Below are 23,802 nucleotides of genomic sequence, written 5' to 3'. Positions count from 1 at the left end.
TATTAAAAATATTATATTTAATGTTTAAAAAGATTATCATATTATATATATATATATTTAAAAAAATTATAAATAATGTTTTGGTTTAATTTTTCATTTAATATGTCTATGTCATTCTTTTATATATAATATTGTTTATTTATTTGAAATTTATATGAAAATGATACAAATTTAATAAATATAATTTATAAATTTTATAAATAAAACTAAGCAAACGTGCATTAAATATTGTTTGTATATAGTATATATATATATATATGAAAGACTTCTCATTGGTTATTACCCATAGATAGTTACCATAAATCATTAAACAAATTTTTGATGAGGATTGATTATAATGATGATGAAAATAAATATATAAAATCAATAATTTTGAATTTTTTTAGATTAATTTGGCAATAAACATTAGTTGGAAATATAATGGTCACATTAATTCCAAAATGATTTTTTTTCTCATGGAATAGATAAAATGAATGAATCAAGAATGAAGAATGAATATTAAATAAGATTTTTTAATTCTTTAATTAATAAATATGTGACTGTCATGTCATCAGGTAGCCTTTCCAAAAGTTTGAAAAAGTCAAAATTTATTTTTAGAAATATTAATTAACAATTATAAATATGGATCATTGATCTTAATCCAATGGTTAATATTAAAATAATCATCCATGAATAGTAACCATTAAAAGTGCCTCCATATATATATATATATATATATCTTCTATATAATAAGTGTGTAGATAACGGAAATTCTTAGTTTTAATGGTTTTTAAATTTTTTTCATTAACTTTAACGCAATATTCTTATATATAACAGAATATTCTTATATTTAACAGTAGATTGTAAATATGATTTAAACTTAAATAAAATTAAATAATTAATTAATTAAACAAATTAAAATAAGATATTTTTGAGATATTTTACAATGACAATTATTTAAAAATAATAAAACCATATGTTTTATAACTTAAATAAAATTTAATTAAACTTAAACTTCACGTATTAGAATAATATCATATTAAACATATAACATAATATAATCTACTATCAACTAGAAACAAACTTTTTTTCTTAAAAAAAAAATAGCAACAAACTTAAATTTAAAATCCATGTATAATATTAATATGATTGGGGCTCCTTTTCTTCATCAAATTCAGCAAAGGTGTAGCGTCCCAAATTTGCTAATAAGGCTTAGGGCCTTGATTAGCGTGCCTGGAGGGCAATAATTGATTTATTATTATAATATGTGAATTTGTATGAGTATGTGAATAGAGATGCATGTTTAGATGATTAAATATGCATGTGGGCCCCGTTCGGTTATTAGGGGCATGTATGTAATTTTAGCCCGTTGAGGGCATAAATGTGATAATTGTAATAATTGTGATATACTTGTGATATATCTGTGGTGCACGATCCGAGACAGTCCTAGCGAGCACTGAGCTAGAAAGTCACAACGGGGTCAAAAACCCGACTCAGGGCGAGTCGAGGGATATTTCGGGTATTAGACATTTTATGGGGTTAACGGGTTACAGAAATAAATATTTGGAGATATATTTGAAGATAGAATGTTTAGGAGGGAATATTGGGGAAATTTACCATTTTTTCCTCGGGGACGTTTTTGGTACCCCGGGCCTTTGAGATAACCTTAGAAACTTAAGCTAAATAAAACAAAACCAAGAAAGCTTTTAGAAAATCAGGAACCGACAGTTTTCTTCCCTTTGGAAACTTGGAGTATCTTGGTGGAAACTAACCAAAGATTAAGATTTTTGAGTTGGGAATTTGGGAGCTAGAAGCTTGGGGCTTAGGGAACTAATCCAGGGTTCAACTCAGCTCAAGGTAAGCTCTTAACTTAGTGAATTATACTGGTTTTTCTGCTGAAATTTTAGAGTATTGCATGTGTGTTGGGTGAAGAATCATCTTTGAGTTTGATGAGGTTTTGAGCTAGAATTCTTGTTAGGTTTTGTTACTGAGTACATGGTATAACTTCTGTGATGATTAGCTTGAGTTGTTGGGTTGATTTTGGGGTTAATTGAATTGGTTTTCGTGGTAAAAATGGAGGATTTTTCTGGGTTCGAAGGGTCGGACCGCGGCATTGTTCTTGCTAAGCCGCGACCCTCTAGAACAAAATGGTGGCCTGGAAGAAGGGCGGGCCGCGGCATGCCCTAGCTTGGGCCGCGGCGCGCCTTCCCTATTTTGGGGGGAATGGTCTCTGGTTAGGGACGGTCCGCGACGCTTAGTGCATTTTTGGGCTTTAAAGAGGTTTTAAGCTTGGGAATCCAAAAGTTAAGGCTCGGGATGGATTTCATCACCCAGATTGATAAAATTCAAGGTCTCAGAGATTAGAATTATGACTCAAAGGTATTAATGAATTAGAACTTGATAGATGAATATTGTTGATGCGTTGTGACTAGGGTTTCGGCGAGGCTCGGACTAGGGGACTGTGCTCGGGACATCGGTGCTTGGAAAGCTCGGGACACAGGTAAGAAAACTGTTGTACCCATAGAGCTTGTGTTGCAGGGCACGACCCTATATGATTGTGTTGCAGGGCACAACCCTATATGAGTGTGTTGCAAGGCACAACCCTTTGATTGAATTTATACATGTTTAAGTATCTGCTTAATTATGATATGTGTGCATATATGTGAATGAACGGCGAGAGCCGAGAACAACGAGGGCCGGGAACGGCGAAGGCCGAGAGCGGCAAGGGGCCGGAAGCAGCGTTTGGCACGCGGAGTGCGAGTTGCTAGGGCGAGACCCTAAAGGATACCTGGGATATGCTCACGGTGTGGACCGCGAACCTAGGGCCTGGTAAAATGCCTGGGACAGCATGGCCATACATGTGTAGCCTGATGATGGCTTGTTTATATGTTAAGTGTTTGATATGCATATGTTATCTCCTTGTGAGGGTTTTCTTGCTGGGCTTCGGCTCACGGGTGCTCTATGGTGCAAGTAAGGGCAAGGGGAAAGTTGACCAACCATGAGTACGGAGAGCGTGAAGCGGCGCATACATGTTTGGCCTGCCTGGCTGCCACGACGAGGGGTATTTTGGGAGATGATTGTACAAAACCTAGATTTTGTCGTATAGCCAACTCTGGTTATATTTTTGAGTTGTAAATATTTCTAAACAGTATTTTGGGATCCCAAATGTTAAACGCTTTATGATTTTCAGTAAATGGAATTGTTTTTAAGGTTTATGAATATGTTTATGGTTTAATTACACTTTTGTCTTAAAACCTCGATTAGCGAGTTAATTGCACGTTTTAAACTCACTTAGTAACGACTCTAAGGAAGTAGGGCATTACAACTTGGTATCAGAGCGAGCCAAGGTTTATGGTTTATGGTTTCTGGAGAATGACCGAACATGTACGCTCGCTGTCAGTGACAAGCTCGACTCGGGGTTGGTTGGTAATGATTGATTTATATGCTTGGATATGTGCTTAGATGCCCTGTTTGCCTGCTTATTTCATATAGAGCATGATGAATGAGTTAACATATGCATGATGTCAGGGCATGGCCCGTTGAGTGTTATATGCTATCTGTATGTTATGTGGACTGTTGTTTATGGTTGACTGGTATGATTTGGGAGGTGGTTTTGGATGTTGTTATCATGCCTGATGAGCGACGTCGTTGATTGCAGGCATATTGTTGAGATGCCTCAACAATCATCTAGACTCTGCGGCAGTAGGGCCGAGGATGACAACCAAGGTCAGGACCCTCCACCTGCCCCACAGAATTGGCAGCATATGTTTGCCGAAATGGAAGCAAGATTGCAACGAACAGAGGAAGAACTTCGACAGTTGAGGCAGCAGGCCCCTCCGCAGGTCACTGGGTTGCTAGTTCAGCAAGTTATGGGGCCAGTGCCGGTTCAACCTGTTGTGGAGAACATGTGGGAACCTTTATATGAGAGGTTCAGGAAGCAGCATCCTCCCACCTTTGAGGGTGGACCAGACCCACTGCGGGCAGAGCAGTGGATGAATCTGATTTCCTCTATTCTGGATTTTATGAGGGTTGGGAGGAATGAGAGGGTAGCTTGTGATAGCTACATGTTCAGGGAAGATGCCTGCATCTGGTGGGATGTAGTAGTTCAGAGGAGGAATGTAGCAGTTATGACCTGAGAAGAGTTCAAAAACATCTTTAATGAGAAGTACTACAGTGTAGCAATCTGAGCTGCGAAGGTTGACAAGTTCATCAACCTGACTTAGAACCGGTTGACTTTTACTAAGTATACTTTGAGATTTGACCAGTTGGCGAAGTTTGCGCTGGATTTAGTGCCGACAGATGCGGCAAGAAGGGATAGATTTGTGCGGGGATTGAACGTTATGATCGCCCGTGATGTGAAGATCACTTTGGATCCAGAGACTACTATTTATGCTTAGGTTGTAGCCAAGGCCCTTACAGCTGAGGGGGCTGAGGATCAAATTTGGAGAGAGAGAGCTATTAGGCGCGATGCCAGGAGGACGGTGCCTCCTTTTATTGGTTCCAATTGGGGTAGTGGCTCTAGTGAGCAGAAGAGAAAGGCCCCAGATTCTTTTGTTCCTCCCAGTTTGGATAGGATGGCACATGGTGCTTTTAGTGGCCGTCAGGGCAGAGGTGACAACTGGAGAATTTTTCCAATATGTCCTCGGTGCAGACGATGACACCAGGGTGAGTGCAGGATTAGGGCCTGCTTTGTCTGTGGGAGTGCCAATCATCTAAAAAAGGACTGCCCACAAGCCAGGAAGGAGGAGCCGAAGCAGGGTGACATTCTCGCTCCTGCCAGAGTGTTTACTTTGACTCAGACTGAGGCGGAGGCTAGCCCCTCAGTTGTGACAAGTCAGATTTCTAGTGTTGGTTCTTTGTATACTGCATTGATTGATTTGGGGGCTACCCACTCATTTGTGTCTGCTAGAGTGATAGATCAGCTGTGTAGACCTAGTGTTTTGTATGCTAGGGGTTTTCAGACTTTGTTGCAGACTGGGGAACTAGTTGTCTCTAAGAGATGGATTAGAGCTTTACCAGAAGAGGTAGATAGTAGGGAGTTGTATGTTGATCTGATTGAGATTGTGATGGATGAATTCCATATGATCCTAGGGATGGATTGGTTATCAAGGTATGGGGCGACGATTAACTGCAAGCGCAGGATGGTGACATTTAAACCAGAAGGGCAGGTACCCTTTGTATTTGTGGGGACGGTTAGTGGATTGCGAGTACCTGTGGTTTCAGCACTGAAGGCTAGAGACCTGATGCAGGAAGGTTGCATAGGATTCCTAGCGAATGTTGTGGATACCTCTAGGGTTGTGTTGGTTGGACCGGGAGAGACCAGATTGGTATGTGAGTTTCCAGATTTATTTCCAGCAGATCTGCCAGGATTGTCGCCACAGCGGGAGATTGAGTTTGTTATAGAGTTGGCACCAGGGGCGGAGCCAGTATCTAGGACACCTTATAGAATGGCTCCGGCGGAGCTGAAGGAGTTGAAGATTCAGTTGCAGGAGTTACTAGATTTAGGGTTCATTAGGCCGAGTTTCTCGCCATGGGGTGCTCCAGTGTTGTTCATCAAGAAGAATGATGGATCTCTTAGGATATGTATTGACTACAGGGAGCTGAACAAGTTGACCATTAAGAACAAGTATCCACTGCCTAGGATCGACGATTTATTTGACCAGCTACAGGGAAGGACAGGTTTTCCAAGATTGATCTCCGATCAGGTTACCATCAGTTAAGGATTAAAGAAGAGGACATACCAAAGACTGTTTTCTAAACGAGGTATAGACATTATGAATTCCTGGTCATGTCCTTTGGATTAACCACTGCCCCAGCAACTTGTATGGATATGATGAATAGGGTTTTCAAGGACTATCTGGACAAGTTTGTGATTATGTTCATCGATGAAATTTTGGTGTACTCTCAGTCAGAGACAGAGCATGAGCAGCATCTACGTCTGGTATTGCAGCAGTTAAGAGAGCATAGGTTATATGCTAAGTTCAGCAAGTGCGAGTTCTGGTTACCGCAAGTTACATTTCTGGGCCATATCGTCAGTAAGGAGGGGATTCTAGTCGACCCAAGTAAGATAGAGGCAGTGAGAGATTGGCCTAGACCGAGCAATGTTCCTGAAGTGAGGAGTTTTCTGGGATTGGCAGGATATTATCGGCGGTTTGTTGAGGGGTTCTCGAGGATAGCTACGCCATTGAAAAAATTGACAAAGAAGAAGACAAAGTATGTTTGGACAGACAAATGTGAGAATAATTTCAATGAGTTGAAGCGGCGTCTGATCACCGCGCCAATGTTGAGTCTGCCGACAAATAATGAGAAGTTTGTGGTTTATTGTGATGCATCCAGACAGGGTTTAGGGTGTGTGCTGATGCAAGCTGGGAAGGTGATAGCCTACGCATCGAGACATTTAAAGGAGTATGAGCAGAGATATCCCACACATGATCTGGAGTTGGCAGCGTTGGTATTCGCACTTAAGATTTGGAGGCATTATCTATATGTTGAGAAGTGCGAGATATACACCGACCATAAGAGTTTGAAGTACTTCTTTACTTAGAAGGATCTGAATATGCGCCAGAGGCGGTGGTTGGAGTTGGTTAAGGATTATGACTGTGACATCCTATACCATCCTGGGAAGGCTAATGTAGTAGCTGACGCATTGAGTCGGAAAGGCCCAGGATAGTTGTTCAGTTCGAGACAGATATCTGATAAGTTAGCGGAGGAGATGACTAGAGCGGGTATAGAGTTGGTGGTTGGTCGGTTAGCCAACATCACTCTTCAATCTACACTCCTTGAGAGGATCAAGGAGGCACAGGGGAAGGATTCTCAATTGAGAGGTCATAGGGAGAACGTCTTGGTCGGAGCGGCTAAGGACTTCTCTATCTCGGAGATGGGGTTATTGAGGTACAAGGGTCGGATCTGTGTTCCGATGGATTCTGACATCCGGCGGGAGATCTTAGATGAATCACATACCACTCCCTACTCCTTACATCCAGGTACGACGAAGATGTACCAAGATCTGAGAGCTTTGTATTGGTGGTCGGGCATGAAGAGGGATGTGGTGGATTATGTGCCCAAGTGCTTAACTTGTCAGCAGGTCAAGGCTAAACATCAGAGGCCAGCAGGGTTGCTGCAACCTCTGGGGATTCCAGAGTGGAAGTGGGAAGATATCACCATGGACTTCGTGGTTGGTTTGCCGAAGACTGTGGGACAGCATGACTCGGTGTGGGTGATTGTGGGTAGGTATACCAAGTCCGTCCACTTTTTACCTGTCAGGACGACTTATACTATGGAGCAATATGTTGAGTTATATGTGAAGGAAATTGTTCGACTCCATGGGGCTCTGAGGTCGATAGTATCCGACAGAGACCCTACCTTCACCTCCAAGTTTTGGGAGAGTCTGCAGAAGGCTATGGGCACGCTGTTACGGTTTAGTACCACTTATCATCCTCAGACAGATGGACAGTTTGAGAGGACAATTCAGATACTAGAGGACATGCTACAAGCTTGTGTGCTATATTTTGGGGGATCTTAGAGTAAGTATCTCCCTCTGATTGAGTTCTCGTACAATAACAGTTATCAGGCGACTATCGGAGTGGCTCCGTATGAGATGCTTTATGGGAGGAAGTGCAGATCACCTATCCATTGGGATGAGATGGGTGAGAGGAGTTATTTGGGTCCTGAGATGGTTTAGATGACCAGTGAAGCGATTGAGAAGATTAGAGCTCGAATGCTCGCCTCCCAGAGTCGCCAGAAGAGTTATTCGGACTTGAGACGCAGAAGCGTAGAGTTTCAGGTCGATGACCATGTGTTTCTTAGGGTTTCACCTTTGAGGGGAGTGAAACGGTTTGGTGTTCGGGGCAAGCTGAGCCCTAGGTTTGTTGGCCCCTTTGAGATTTTGGAGCGGGTTGGAGAGGTAGCTTACAGACTGGCGATGCCTCCAGCCTTATCGGGGGTTCATAATGTTTTCCACGTATCCATGCTCCGGAAGTATGTATCAGATTCGACGCATGTACTGAGTTATGAGAATTTGGAGCTGGACTAGGGTTTGTCTTATGAGGAAAAGCCGGTTCAGATTCTCGACCGGAAGGATAAAGTCTTGCGGAGCAAGACCATCACCTTGGTGAAAGTGTTGTGGAGGAACAGCAAAGTTGAGGAGGCGACATGGGAACTTGAATCAGAGATGCGGGAGCAGTATCCCGAGTTGTTCAAGTAATTTCGAGGATGAAATTTCTGTAAGGAGGGGATAATTGTAGCGTCCCAAATTTGCTTATAAGGCTTAGGGCCTTGATTAGCGTGTCTGGAGGGAAATAATTGATTTATTATTATAATATGTGAATTTGTGTGAGTATGTGAATAGAGATGCATGTTTAGATGATTAAATATGCATGTGGGCCCCGTTTGGTTATTAGGGGCATGTATGTAATTTTAGCCCGTTGAGGGCATAAATGTGATAATTGTAATAATTGCGATATACTTGTGATATATCTGTGTTGCACGATCTGAGACAGTCCTAGGGAGCGTTGAGCTAGAAAGTCATAACGGGGTCGAAAACCCGACTCGAGGCGAGTCGAGGGATATTTCGGGTATTAGACATTTTATGGGGTTAACGGGTTACAGAAATAAATATTTGGAGATATATTTGAAGATAGAATGTTTAGGAGGGAATATTGGGGAAATTTACCATTTTTCCCTCGGAGACGTTTTTGGTACCCTGGGCCTTTGAGATAACCTTAGAAACTTAAGCTAAATAAAACAAAACCAAAGAAGCTTTTAGAAAATCAGGAACCGACAGTTTTCTTCCCTTTGGAAACTTGGAGTATCTTGGTGGAAACTAACCAAAGATTAAGGTTTTTGAGTTGGGAATTTGGGAGCTAGAAGCTTGGAGCTTAGGGAACTAATCCAGGGGTTCAACTCAGCTCAAGGTAAGCTCTTAACTTAGTGAATTATACTGGTTTTCCTGTTGAAATTTTAGAGTATTGCATGTGTGTTGGGTGAAGAATCATCTTTGAGTTTGATGAGGTTTTGAGCTAGAATTCTTGTTAGGTTTTGTTATTGGGTACATGGTATAACTTCTGTGATGATTAGCTTGAGTTGTTGGGTTGATTTTGGGGTTAATTGGATTGGTTTTCGTGGTAAAAATGGAGGATTTTTCTGGGTTCGAAGGGTCGGGTCGTGGCATTATTCTTGCTGAGTCGCGGCCCTCTAGAACAAAATGGTGGCCTGGAAGAAGGGTGGGCCGCGGCATGCCTTAGCTTGGGCGGCGGTGCGCCAGCCCTATTTTGGGGGGAATGGTCTCTGGTTGGGAGCGGGCCGTGGCATGGTCTCATGGGGCCGCAGTGCTTAGTGCATTTTTGGGCTTTAAAGAGGTTTTAAGCTTGGGAATCCAAAAGTTAAGGCTCGGGATGGATTTTATCACCCAAATTGATAGAATTCGAGGTCCCGGAGATTAGAATTATGACTCAAAGGTATTTAATGGATTATAACTTGATGGATGAATATTGTTGATTCGTTGTGACTAGGGTTTCGGCGAGGCTCGGACTAGGGGACTGTGCTCGGGACATCGGTGCTTGGAAAGCTCGGGACACAGGTAAGAAATTTGTTGTACCCATAAAGCTTGTGTTGCAGGGCACGACCCTATATGATTGTATTGCAGGGCGTAGCCCTTTGATTGAGTTTATACATGTTTAAGTATCTGCTTAATTATGCTATGTGTGCATATATGTGAATGAACGACGAGAGCCGAGAATGGCGAGGGCCGAGAACGGCGAAGGCCGAGAGTGGCAAGGCCAAGAACGGCAAGGGACCAGAAGCAGCATTTAGCACGCGGAGTGCGAGTTTCCAGGGCGAGACCCTAAAGGATACCTGGGATATCCTCACAGTGTGGACCGCGAACCCAGGGCTTGGTAAAGCGCCTGGGACGGCATGGTCGTATATGTATAGCATGATGATGGCTTGTTTATATGTTAAGTGTTTGATATGCATATGTTATCTCCTTGTGAGGGTTTTCTTGCTAGGCTTCAGCTCATGGGTGCTCTATGGTGCAGGAAAGGGCAAGGGGAAAGTTGACCAACCATGAGTACGGAGAGCGTGAAGCGGCGCGTACATGTTTGGTCTGCCTGGCTGCCACGACCAGGGGTATTTTGGGAGATGATTGTACAAAACCTAGATTTTGTCGTTTAGCCGACTCTGGTTATATTTTTGAGTTGTAAATATTTCTAAACAGTATTTTGGGATCCCAAATGTTAAACGCTTTATGATTTTCAGTAAATGGAATTGTTTTTAAGGTTTATGACTTTGTTTATGGTTTAATTACATTTTTGTCTTAAAACCTCGATTAGAAAGTTAATTGCACATTTTAAACTCACTTAGTAACGGCTCTAAGGAAGTAGGGCGTTACAAAAGGGCATTGCGAGTTACATTAGAAACTAAAAATAGTTGATGCATGTATATTACTCTACACTATGACTTTTTATATTCTAATTTTATTCTATTATTATAAATATATATATATATCAATGTCAATGTTGTGTTTACATGTCATGTAAAGATTATTGACATAAATATTTATATATACTATAGAACTATAATTCATTCTATTATATATTGAAAAAAGAAAGTGAACCAGATTTTATTAAAATTATAGACAATATTTTGCCCTAATATTTTAATGCATTTATGTCATACATTATATTAAACATATTTTATTTATTTATATGATATTGTTTATTTATTTAAAATTTATATGATAATTAAAAATAATAAAATTAAATACATACTTGAATAAGCATGTTTATAATTTTAAAACTAAGCAAACATATATTGCACCTTATTTTTAACTAGTATATATATATATATATATTAGAATTTTGTTGAACTATTGATGCGCCATTGCAATCAAGCACGCCATGATCACAAAAAATTATATCGTGTTATTTGGCTTGGAGATCAATTGAACAAGGTTATAGTTTCAAAAGCTCTTAATTATATAAGAGATAGTGGTGTTATTAGGATTGGTGCCCTAAAAGCATTTGAAAATATATTTTTATTGATTTGAATAAAAATACATTTTTATTATATTTGAATATTATAATTATTGTTTGAATAATTTATATATAAATATCAGAAAATTTCATATTCATTTATGAGAATATGAGATCTTGTATGTGCACGAGAGAATTAAGATTAGATATAATAAATAAAATAGTCAGCAACATATTAAATTACAGAATCTTTAATGAATGGTTGCTAGTACGATTTACTAAGCATATGATATGCAAGTAATCTATATTCAGATTACTGACGTGGATAGACATCTTGGTAAATGTATTTTATATAATCAAGATCAACGTGAATTAATTTCTTTATAAACTTACTGTTTGTCATAAAGATTTAATTCATTTCTTAATAGATGATCATTTTGTAGATTAGTCTAAATCTTGAGTTATCATGAATTCCTACTCATGATTATTGGATCTTTTGATTCATTCATTAAAGTATTTTAATATAACGATCGCTAGTGACTTTGTTTTGGAGATTTAATATCATAAATGACTAGGAAAATGATTTTACAATAATAGAATCAATGTTAATCTAACGGATTGAATATTGGTTTATTTAAGGGTTAATCCTAGGATTGAATAGCTATTGAGCTCAAATTTATAATATGATTATAGATTAATTATTCAATGGTGAATTAATGATACTTAAGGAACAAGAGGTAATTAGAATGGTAAAACGGTAATTCTCTAATTAGCAAAGTAATAAATGGAGGACAGAACTACATATATTGATTATATCAATGGACTACGAGAAAATACTCTGTAAATATAATTTTATAATTACAAGAGTGCAATTCCATATTTATATTGGAGTAATAATTGAATTAATATATAAAATTATTTAACTAAAGAGTTTAATTAATAGTCCGATTTATTGGAGCTTAGTATTATAGGTCCATGACCTCTGAGTCGCGTCTGTCCTACACTCTCAAGGGTAAAGATGTTACGGGCAAGATTAATGTAGAATATTGCAAATGAATTAATTTTCTAAGACTAAGTGATAATTATATACAATTAATTAATTATTTGACTAATTAATTTTTATTTGAAAAACTTTATATTAGTTGAAATTAATATTAATCAGTTTTTAGATTAATATTAAAGACAGTTAATTATGTCAATGTTAACAGGCCAGTTAGTTTTTGGAATTGTAATTTGGCCATTTAAATTTGCCTATCTTGAATAGTTTTATTATTTGCCACCAAGAGCTCAGTATTGTCATCATCAAATGAGTTTGGAACATTCTTTTTTCTCTGTTTATGAGCATTGAGAGAAATGCTTGTAAAAATAACCTCCAACAAATGTTTTTCATTCAAATAACCAACTCCAATTATTGCACATGTTTCAACTTAAGCAAACAAGTATTAACCTCAAATGTATATAATTGCTCAGAATAGTAACATGCATATTCATTATGCCTGGTATTTTTATTACAACTTACTCCTTTCCAGTAGGAGCAATCTACAGTACCAATCCAACTGATATTATATCAACTTTCCCTACTTTTTTCAACTTCTTCACCATTACTGTTAGCTTCTGATCCTTTATATCTGTTGCTATTGAATCAACTCCTGATGACACCAATTCATTACCAGGAAATGAGTCAACACAATTTCAACAAAAATATACCAAAAATATCAGCTGCAGCTTCCATAGCTTTCTGCTTTGTTTTGTCATCAGTCATGGTCATGACCTTCAACAACCTTCTGCAATAAAGTTCAATACAAAAACAAAGATGAGACAAAATGATATTAAATAATCATCATTGCAAGCAAGATTAGTAGACCTTAATAAAATAACAATTAAGAAAATAATAAGAGATTCCAATGGAAAAAGGATGCAATATTTGGTAAGGAAATTTAGAAGTACCTGGGCCATTTGAAAAAAGATGAAGACAAATAAATAATACACAAATTAAGAAGAGAAAGAGAGTTAAGCCATTTCTAACTGTGTTGTTGAGTCCTTCTCCATACAAATCAACTTAAATACTTTTAACTTCTCTTTTCTTCAAAGTAAAAGTTGAAAAATTAATTGATAGTCATGACAATGAGGAATGAATTTGATGAGGAGAACTTGTCAGCATATTATTGAAGTGTTTATCAAAATAGTAAAATTTACCAGATTGCAGATATCTACCCAAATGGGTTTCTTCCTATTAAAGAAGATTGTGGAGTGTTATCAGTTGTTGGGTATATAACATTTGGTTGCTGAGTTATGTTTATGGAGCCAACAAGAGTCCCCTCAACTCCAAAGCTACCAATTCCTTGTGGTCTGCTATATATGAAGAAAAAAAAATCAACATTAAAACACCAAAAATTGAGATAGTATAATATGGTCATTTGTAATAAATATTGAATATATAAGGGACAAGAAGAAAACTTTACCTGGCAAATTGTATATTATTACGCACTTGTTGCCCAGTGAACGTACCTGAGATGATTAATTAGGCATGAAAAAATCCCAGAACCAAAACAAATAAGAAAATGAAAGTAGATAATGATGAAAGTAAAATTACAAGGAGATAAGGTGGAATCGATGGAGTGTGACTGTGGAGGCATCATGGAAGCATTGGCTGTTAATTGAGGTGTCTTCAACTGCATTGCGAAAATGAAATTTGAAAATCACTGCAATGTTCTTGAAAACTATAAGAAATAACATAGGCATAATAAAACTATCTAAGCAGACAAATACATTTAAAGTGTCCATATCTACAAAGTCCCATACTGGTGTCCTTGGTGGAACAAAAATTCTCTTTGAAAAGATTCATATAACAGAAAATTAAAGAAGAAAAAGTATAACTGAAACACAAAGCATTGCTTGCACCTGACTTCCTTCATCACTGATGTCAAATGGATTAGTTGATTTTGCTTGTGCAGGCTGTGAATGAGACATAATGGGAAGTTATAAACCTACTTAAAAAAGAAAGGAAAAGACAGAAGAACGATTAAAGATAAAGGACTTGATTGTTTTGGGGGGTAAGACAGACCATTGTGTTATGAAAATAGTTAAAACCCATTTCGTGAGGTGGACGAATTTGCCAGGCTGAAACTGGTGTAGCCATCACTGAGTAGCTTGCAGTGAAAAGGTCCTGCAGAGTATTCAAAATATATTACAATTTTTTTTAAAAAGAAACCTAAATAATTATAGAAATATCCATTTTACCTCCGGTAGCTCCTTTCTAATTCTAGAACTTGTTTCAACAAGTTGGTTTTCACCTACATTGTTGGCATCCTGCACTGCTCTTGGTAAAGCTTCAGAAGATTGTTCAGCACTGACGAGTAAAGATCGTTGGGCATTATTGGGAAAAGATGAAAAACTAGACTGAAAATATGCATGAAACAAGTATTAGAAAGTCAAAGCCTTTTTGTTGGAAATTTTTAAACATCAATGTATATATCAATAAATTTTATGTTTGTTCTTTGATATCAAAATAGAGTGATTGATGATGATTTAGAGGTGATCCCAAAACATAAATATGAAGAGAACCAATATCATTTGTCTCATCACCTCATTTTTTGGACCTTCATTTGATATCATAGCCTGCTGTGAAAAAGAGTCACTTCCGGCAGTAAGCAATGAAGAAGGTCGATGCTGCAACATACTCTCAAATGGCCAATTGTCAGTAACTTGGACAACGGTGCCGCTGCTACTAGCAGCTTGTGGCAAATCATCATTAGAAGAGTGATTTGGAATATTGGTTGAGAGAATATCATTGTCAGGTGTTTGTAATGTGACATCCTCAGCTGAGGGAACTGACAAGGCAAATAATAAACTTTCCAAAGTGTTTGCACTTGGAGCCTCAGATGGATTCTCTTTTACTGATGTTTGAAATGATGGTGAGCTGCTACTAGTATTGAGTGGAGATGCTTGCTGAGTTTGTGACATGGCTGCAGTATCCGGGTTTTCCAATTCAGTACTAAAATCAATCAAGCTTTGTAAATTTCCATTTTCTTTCTCCACTGGGTTGGATTCCTGAATATTTTGCAAGTGAGATCTTCTATGATAAGAAAAGTTGTAAAAGTGCATATGGTAATTGAAAATATTTTAAACTATAATAGTACAAGCTGCTAAACATAGAAACATCAAGCAACCAGAAACCTGCATTGTGATCGACCCCAAGTAGGATCCTCAATTCAGAAGACAAAACAATAGGTAAAAACAGAGAATTTGAGAATAGAAGAAAATAGAAAATAGAAAAATTTGATCATTGATGTTTAATTGTACAAACTGATTGAACTTAATAGAACCTGAGAACAATGAGGCATTCAAGAGACTCCCATTAGCTATTGCCCATACAAAATCACCATCCACATAAACCTCTCATTCTTCTTACCTTCCTATATATATACTACCCTACTCTAGCTCATCTACTACCTCTTCACTACAATGACCAATATACCCTTTAATTATCTATATTTGCTATCAATAATCGGGTCTATCACATTGGCACAAAATGTTAATTTCACATCCAAAGAAAACTAATGTTAAAGACACCAATTGAGAGTTCCAACTTCCATGCATGCTAAACAAAAGACAACACTACATTAATGAAGGTTAATAATCACATTTCGTACTGGAAGAAATACAACAGAATCAATAGGTTAATGCAGCCTTGCTCTACTCCTGATTATAGGAAGACTACACAATAGCAGGGTTGATATGTTAATAAAGCAGAAATATCCATATACATAAACAAAACTATATATGTATATGTGGAAGAGATTGCTTACTTGAATTTTAGCAGAACCATCAGCATGATTCCCATTACTTTCTTTCATTTTCTCACCAACCTGTAGAGTAGGAACATTCTCCCCTAATATCTCTCTCATAGGACGTGCAACAGGGGAGCAAGAACCATGCATGGTCCCCTTTCTGTTTGGTAACTTGGAATCTCCAGTTGAGAGCCTGCGGTTTCCAAATCCCTCATCCCTGAACCTGTCATCAACAACCTCAAAGCGAACAGGACTTTTTCTATAACCTCCATGTCTTGAATTTTCTCTCGAGTACTGAGGACTTTGCCTTTCGTCATAGTAATACTTGATGTTTCTGTCATCAGATTTTCCTAGATGATTGGATTTTTCAGTATAAGTCCGTTGAAACTTGTCCTCATCATGACAACTCCTGTATTCGGCACCACAATTATTAACCTTCCTACTTTCACTGGAGGCATGTTTGTCACTCTACAAAAATAGAAAACAAGTATTAAACTCTAAGTTGTTACCCTTTTGGCTGGGCAAGACATACAGAATCTAATAACTTTTCTACTCACAACATCAATAAAAGTCCAAAAAAAAGCAATAAGTGGGGAGCTACCAATCTAAGTCTTGGTAGTCCAGTACTCCTCTCTCCAGTATATTTCCTATCCAAGTATACATGCTTAATAAAGTCCCGAAGTCTGTGAATGTTACTGAAGTAAATTGCTTATTAGTACTATAAATTCAACATCAAAAAACAACTTATAACCCAACAAGCAAAAGCATCAAAACAAACCTGCCATCAGGAAAGGAACAACGATGAGAATCCCAATCTTTGAAATATATTTGCTTTGCTCGCTAATTTAATAAAATTTAAGTTAGACAGTATTGAATGAACATAAATGAGTAAATGAGAGATTCTTGCTTACCTCATTCCCACCAGCCTGAAGTGCACTAACTTCTTCTGCAGTAAATTTTGCCATTGATATTGATTTTACCCGGTGAGTAAACTCACGACTGAAAAATTCGAACTTAAAATAGTCAACAGATAGAGAATACACAATATGCACCACCCAAAAAAGAGAAGAAGAAAATCAACACTTACTGTACTCCACTACAGTTGGTACATACAAATGTGGAGAAAGTTGTGCAAACATATTGTGGTCCCTGCAAAGAGAAATGCAGGTTGGTCACGTTGCTATTGTTATGTTAAACCCTAATATCCTAATTACCTAGCTATACACAAGAACTTCAAACCCATCCCACGATTTCTAAAACTAAATGAAGGAAGAAGAAGCCTAAAAACATACTATTATTACTGAAATTGAAGTGCATAGCAGAAAGGTAACCTTCCTAATGTCAAGAATTTCAAGTAAAAAATTCCCATGAAAAGCATTTATCAGAGAGAATTGTCTTTTTTGGGGGGCACGATTTTTGTATAATTCTAAATAAATTCAAATTGAAAAGGTAGAAAATTGATACCAAATTATTGCAATTGATGCATTTTCGATTCTGAGGAAGTTTGAGAAGGCCCTGAATCGTCTTTTCGATTCTATCGTCTTCCTTTAGTCGATTCCCCATTTTCTCCAGGAGAAGTTTAACCCTTAATAAAGATTGTACATATACAATAATTTTTCATATTGTAAATGAAATCATAAACAATATATACAAACATACATATATATATATATATACAGAGAGAGAGAGAGAGAGAACAATGAGAAAAGATGAACCTGTTGAAGATGAGCAAAAATGGAAGAAGAAAAGAAAGGTGAATTGGCTTAGTTGGGAGAATTGTACATCAATGCCGGACATTCTCCAAACCAAAATCCATGCATGCCATTGCCATTGCCACCCAATTTTTCATAAGTCATTACCCGCTCATAACCGTTTTCATTAGCAGTTTTGAAACGACATCGTTTTCCCTTTTCTTATTTTTTTATTTTATTATATTTTTGGTCTGTGCCTAAAGCCTTAAAAGATTTTAGCTAAAATTGTCTTAAATTGATGAGCTAAAAAAAAAAAAACTAAAACAAAAACTAGTTTGGATAGAGAGTTTAAATAAACGGTTTCCCTTGAAATTAATGGTGTGAGGTTTTGCCAGATGTGTTCCCTTTTTGAAATCAAATTCAACCACAAATCACATAACGGTTTACAAGCAATATATAACTGGTAAGAGCACTGGTGTTCTACTCCATCTTCTAAAATATATTCTCAAAATATATATTTTTTTATTTTACTTCTAAGTTTTACATTATACCAAATATTATCTTCATTATTTTTTTTTCTCTATATTATTTAAATATTATATTTTCAAACATTTTTTATTCATTTCAAATATTTTCTATAACTATAAATCTATATATTTTCCAATACCAATTTATCTTTTTTTATTCAATTATTAATATTATAAAATATATGATCAACTTATAAATATGTTATATTTTATATGAAGTATATATAATGTTGTGCTAAAATAAAAATTAAATATAATAATATTATAAAATATAAATAAAACTCTATTAATAGGTATATATATAGAAAGAAAAAAGAAGAAGATGATGAAACCTATAAATATATATATAAGCTTTTATTTCTGTTTATATATATAAAGAAAGAGATATAATAATATAATATGTTTACATAATGAATAATGTAACATAAATATATAGTATGCTAAACACTATAAATAATGGTAAAAAATTTTAAAGAATAAAGCATTTATTGTATGACTTTTTTAATAATTCTTAATTATAATTTAGATATATAGTAAATATAGATATTCCATTAAAAGTGATCTAAACATAATCAAATAATCTTATCAAGGCAAAGGAACAATGCCAATGTTTTAAGCACCCAAAAAAACTTCTCCCTCAACACATCAATTAATCCTTTAAATGGAATAAATGTATGTATAGATAGAAAGCATTAGACACTTAAAAAATGACAAACACCACATATACATCTTTTTTTATATCACTCCATAAAATTGCCCACTTTTTTTAATTTTCTTTACAAATACCTTTTTTTTATAGTAAAATTTACAAATTGTCATTTTCGAATAGTTTAATTGTTTCAAATTTCTCAATGTCATGTACTTTCATAGTCTTCTAATATCTCAAATAAATGCAATTTATTTATTCACACTTTTAAATATAAATTATTATTGTTTTTTAATTTTTGTCCAAAATTTATAATGAAAAACTTGATATATCAATTAATACTAATAGTTTTATATATAATGTTAAGAAATTTTAGAATTTTTTAAAATAAATTATTACAAAAATAAACTCATTACTTACCATTTCATTTAAATAATTAAAGAATAAACTCATTAATTATATTTTTGTTAAATAAAAACTATTTATTTACAATTTCAAACCAACTAAAATATAAGTTGTAAATAACCTGTTTACTATTTTAAATTTAAATATAATGTAAGAATTTGTTTACACTTTTGAATTTTTAAGAAAATCGTAAACTACTGTATTTTACCTTAAAATTAATATAAATTTGAAATCTTATTTCAATAAAAAATTTATATATTTTCTTAATATATTTTTTATATGTTAAGGTTATTTTAGTTAAATATTATAAAAAAATGGTATAAATCTCATTTTTTTGAAATAGAGAGTAATTATATGTATTAAGTATAAAGAAATGATATTTATATGTTTATCCCTTCAAAAAAATATATATAAAAGAAGAAGATGAGGCTTAGGAACTGCCTTGGTTTATGCAAGTTAAAGAGCCCTTACCCCAAAGAGGCTCCAAATAAATAAAGATCCAAAAAATTCTTTAAGAGATAAACTCAAAAAGAAAAAATATATACTAAAAATAAGAATAATGGTAAATGTACTTTCAATTTGCAGAGCGATCACATCGTGATGATATATAATTAATCTCAACTATACAATTAAATATTATAAGATCCCTACTTAAAAAAATTCATAATTGAGAATAATTACATATTAGAGAATTTACTCATTTGGTACTTTATGTTTTTGCAAAGTATCATTTTGGTACCATCTGTTTTCAAAAATACTCATATGGTACCCTGTATTTTAAAAATTATACATATTTGATACTATAGACTTAGATTTGATAGATAAAATTTTGTCAATATGATCAAACTGTCATCAGTTATATGTAATTAAGTAATTAAATTTAAATTTGGAACTTACATAATTGACAGCAGTTTGATTAAATTGGTAAAATTTTATTAATTAAATTTGAGTTTAGGGTACCAAATATGTACGATTTTAAAATACAGGGTACCATATGAGCATTATTGAAAACAGAAGGTACTAAAATAATACTTTGCAAAAATACATACAGGGTACCAAATGGTTACCTACCCTACATATTATGTTGTGTAATTCTAAAGCTTATCTAGGGCCCGGATTATTCATGATTGACTCTGCATTCAAGCACCACTTTTGAATCTTCTCAAGAATTGGCCAAATTATGTGTGTGATGACATGGCAGCTATTATCGTACAAAACCTTGTTGGTATGTGAAAATTATAGAAGAGTACTTAAAGCACTCACATTGAGTGCTCTACTCTATCTTTGAAATACCTCATCAAAACACATTTTTTTCTATTTTACCTCTAAGTTTTACATTATACTATATATCAGCTTCTATATATATATATATATATATTTCTTTACATCATTTAAATATTATATCTTTAAACATATTTTATTACTCAAAGTAAAATAAAATAATTGAAAAAGAAAAAAAAATAATAAATATATACTAAATAGAGAGAAAAGTTATAAAAAAAATATTAAAATATTATATAAAGGATATGTAAATGTTATGTAAATGTAGATATGGATTAATTGGAGTTTGTGCATAGCTATTATAAATATATGTATAAAGGAGCTGATGAGAGATGTTTTTATGAGTTTTAGCTAAATATTATAAAGAAAGTGTAGTATAAAATATATCACAAAAACATATATTTTTATAATTTACCTCAAAACTTTTACATTATACCATATATCTGCTTCTTTACATTATTTATATATTATATTTTTAAAAATATTTTATTTATTTTAATAAATAAAATAATTAAAATAATAGTATTACACTCATATATATACAAAAGTTTATAAAAAAATAATAAAATATTTATAGCTTGATGAATAGTATTTCACTACATATAAAGAAATACTATTCATTTAGGTAAAAAAAATATAACTTTACATCATCTAATGGAATGCTACTTAACTATTTTTTCTCTATATTATAAAGAATAACACATTTTAGCTCATCCAATATAAGTGCTCATAGGATTCCAAGTGTTAGATGAGTACTTTTTGCTCCATTTTTATTCCCTATTCTAGAAGACAGACCAGTAGGGGTCTTTTCTAGTATTTGTTTCTTTTAAGCTGTGATATTATACAGTGCCCTATACCATGTTATACAGTTCAAATTTTACTTTTATTTTTCTTGATGGGAATGAATGAACAATCAAATGCAACCCAATCAAACCAACCCAATTTTTGGACATAATTTTTAAACAATATATAGCTGGAGAATTCAAGGAACAACAAGCTATAACCGACTGAACTAACAAGTTGTATTAATTTCTACACTCAGGGCCGGCCTAAGCTTTTTTGGGGCCTTAGGCAAAATTTTAAAATGAGGCATTTGATGAAAAAGAAAAAAAAAACTATATTTTTAATATTAATATACCATCCAAATTTTAAAAAAATTTACACTCACCTAATAAAATCAAATATTCTAAATAAAAGTACTACAAATTTATTATTTAAAGTTGTAGATGAATTCTCCAATACACAAATTTTCTTCTTAAATTTTTTCACAACAAACAATCTCCAAGTCATAGAACCTAATAAGAATATCAATTAAAACAAAATGATTAAAAACTAATGCATACGAGAGAATTTCACTTTTCGAGAATAAGAGAAACAAAATAGGGTATTATGAAAATTGTAATAGGAATATATATACACAAATATTTTATTTTAAGGATATATTAATAAAATTAAATCTATCAATTACCAAACCAACATTATAATTTGAAATGTTAACCTATAATTAATGACAATTTCTATTAAAAAAAATGTTAGAATATAAATATACTGTTATTACATTGGAAATGAAAAATAAAATAAATTAAAGTCAAAAGAAGTTAATCAGTATCTATTTTTTCTCACTAAACCTTATAACTCAGTACTCACCACCTTAAAGTTTAAAAAATATTTAAAAAAAAAACTTCAAGAATTATCTGTGTATAATAAATATCTTAAAATTTGAAATATATTTAATATATGTATATGATGATATAAAAAAAAATGGGCCTAATAGGTTTTAGGTAGCTGCCTCACTCGCCTTAAGGCGAGACCGACTCTATCTACATATATCGGGTTACATTTTTCCCTTTTGTGTTTCTTAGGGGTGTTTGTTGCTTGTTCCAGGGCAAATTCGTGTATGCTTCTTTTGAATAAGCTTGCTTATATGAATAAAGATATATGCACTAAAATATTACATTAATTAACGTGAAATTATTAGTTGGTACTATCAAATTAGTTGATGTAATATTTTGACTTGGCATCAAAGTCTTCTTCGTCACTTGATGTGACAATTCATCTGTTAAGCAACAAAATGTTACCATTTTCTTTTCCTTAGTGGAAAAGGTCATTAAATCAAACTATAACTTTGGTGAAATTGAAAATGAAGGTATGTCATGATAGTTTTGCAAATAATAGACCATGGTATTACCATCCTGTTAAAAAAAACATGGGGTCCCGACACGTGTCCCACAACCAACACAGCCTATCGATCATTTCATACTCATAGATTCCTTTTAGTTACAAATACATTGGGCAATACTGTGGGTCAGCTCAATCCACATCCCCAAATACAATTGCTTAAACTTAAGTTGACCAAACCATTAACCAATCACTCTCATTCTTCTCTAAGCTTATCTAGAATTGACCCCATCTGATCATTACTCTTCTTTACACTCACAAAAGTCTCAAAACACAGAACCAACCAAACTCAGCCCACAGATTTGATTGTGCTCTGGTTTAGTCTCAACTCAACAAGTCCAAACCTATCAATCTCTCTCTCTCTCTCTCTCTCTCTCTATATATATATATATATATATATATATAAACATATGAGATATTTTTTGTAGCTGTAATATTCATAATAATAATAACACTAAGCTAAGTATATGGCGCCCACTGCAGCAATGCTTTTCTTGTCCAACAATTACAACAGGTCAAGTAGCTGTCCAGCTTCAACTCAGGCAGCAACATTTTCTGGGCTAAAAATCTCAATACTGAAATGGGTCTCAGAGCACAATCCCATATCCAAACCAAAATCAGGTGAGAAAGGTTGGGAAAGTGTCAGTGATAATCACCACGATCATGGTCATGATCATGATGAGGCTGCAATCAAGAAGAGGTTTAAAGAAGCACTTGATATCACCAGCTGCTTGTAGCTGCTTACAACTCTCCACCAAATCTTCTCAAGGCCTACTACTTTGTGTATATGTACTTCAAAAGTTCATTCTATATGTTTTTCTAATCCTAATTTTACTGAAATTTGTACAGTTTTTTTTTTAAAAAAAGCTGGTTTCATGTAGATTCTGGTAATGTTCAATATATATATATATATATGTATATATGAATCTGATGCTTGGTTTAGCTTCTTATCTTGTATAGTTTTTTTTATGGATTTTTAGCTACAAACTAGAAAGATAATGGAAGATACAAATTAAACATATTACTACTTGCTATATGTAGCAAATTAATTGAGAGAGATTTGGGTTTAATTTAATGTAATCCTCTTATGGGGGGAAACCCTAGTAAAAAACATTGTACAAATATTAATATAAATAAATAAATAAAAGGCTTCAAGCCTAACCAGTTTCAAGTTTTGAGTATTAAATGAGAGCAAATAAGAATTTAGAGGGCGGGATGGTTTTAATATTCAACCATAAAAGTGATAAAATGAGAGGGAAAAAAATGAAAGAGAGAAAACCAGTTACATAAGAAACATATTTGAGAGTTTGTTTTTAAAAATAATGCAGTATGATT

The 23,802-nt window shown here is 34.5% G+C and overlaps 1 protein-coding gene across 3 annotated transcripts; it reads right to left on the bottom strand.

The window, feature by feature from the left end:
• Positions 1–12,324: 12,324 nt before the first annotated feature.
• Positions 12,325–17,711, bottom strand: LOC133789027 (probable ADP-ribosylation factor GTPase-activating protein AGD14). 3 transcript variants are annotated; one of them, XM_062226742.1, is made up of 15 exons: positions 17,455–17,711; positions 17,204–17,324; positions 16,827–16,888; positions 16,651–16,738; positions 16,518–16,579; positions 16,341–16,434; positions 15,758–16,207; positions 14,535–14,999; positions 14,190–14,348; positions 14,014–14,115; positions 13,851–13,904; positions 13,543–13,621; positions 13,412–13,457; positions 13,146–13,301; positions 12,325–12,733 (listed from the first exon to the last, which is right to left on the bottom strand). In XM_062226742.1, the coding sequence occupies exons 2-14, from the start codon at positions 17,300–17,302 to the stop codon at positions 13,160–13,162; spliced, it is 1,902 nt and encodes a 633-aa protein (XP_062082726.1). In that variant the 5' UTR covers positions 17,303–17,324; positions 17,455–17,711; the 3' UTR covers positions 12,325–12,733; positions 13,146–13,159. The 3 variants fall into 3 exon arrangements, with proteins under 3 accessions (XP_062082726.1, XP_062082727.1, XP_062082728.1); XM_062226743.1 differs by having other exon boundaries at positions 13,146–13,298; XM_062226744.1 differs by having other exon boundaries at positions 16,341–16,422.
• Between the last annotated feature and the right edge of the window lie 6,091 nt (positions 17,712–23,802).

The sequence above is a fragment of the Humulus lupulus genome, chromosome 7 (assembly GCF_963169125.1).
Source record: "Humulus lupulus chromosome 7, drHumLupu1.1, whole genome shotgun sequence".
Lineage (NCBI taxonomy): Eukaryota > Viridiplantae > Streptophyta > Magnoliopsida > Rosales > Cannabaceae > Humulus > Humulus lupulus.
Note: the sequence above shows the minus strand (reverse complement) of the source record. Positions and strands in the feature narration are given on the sequence as shown.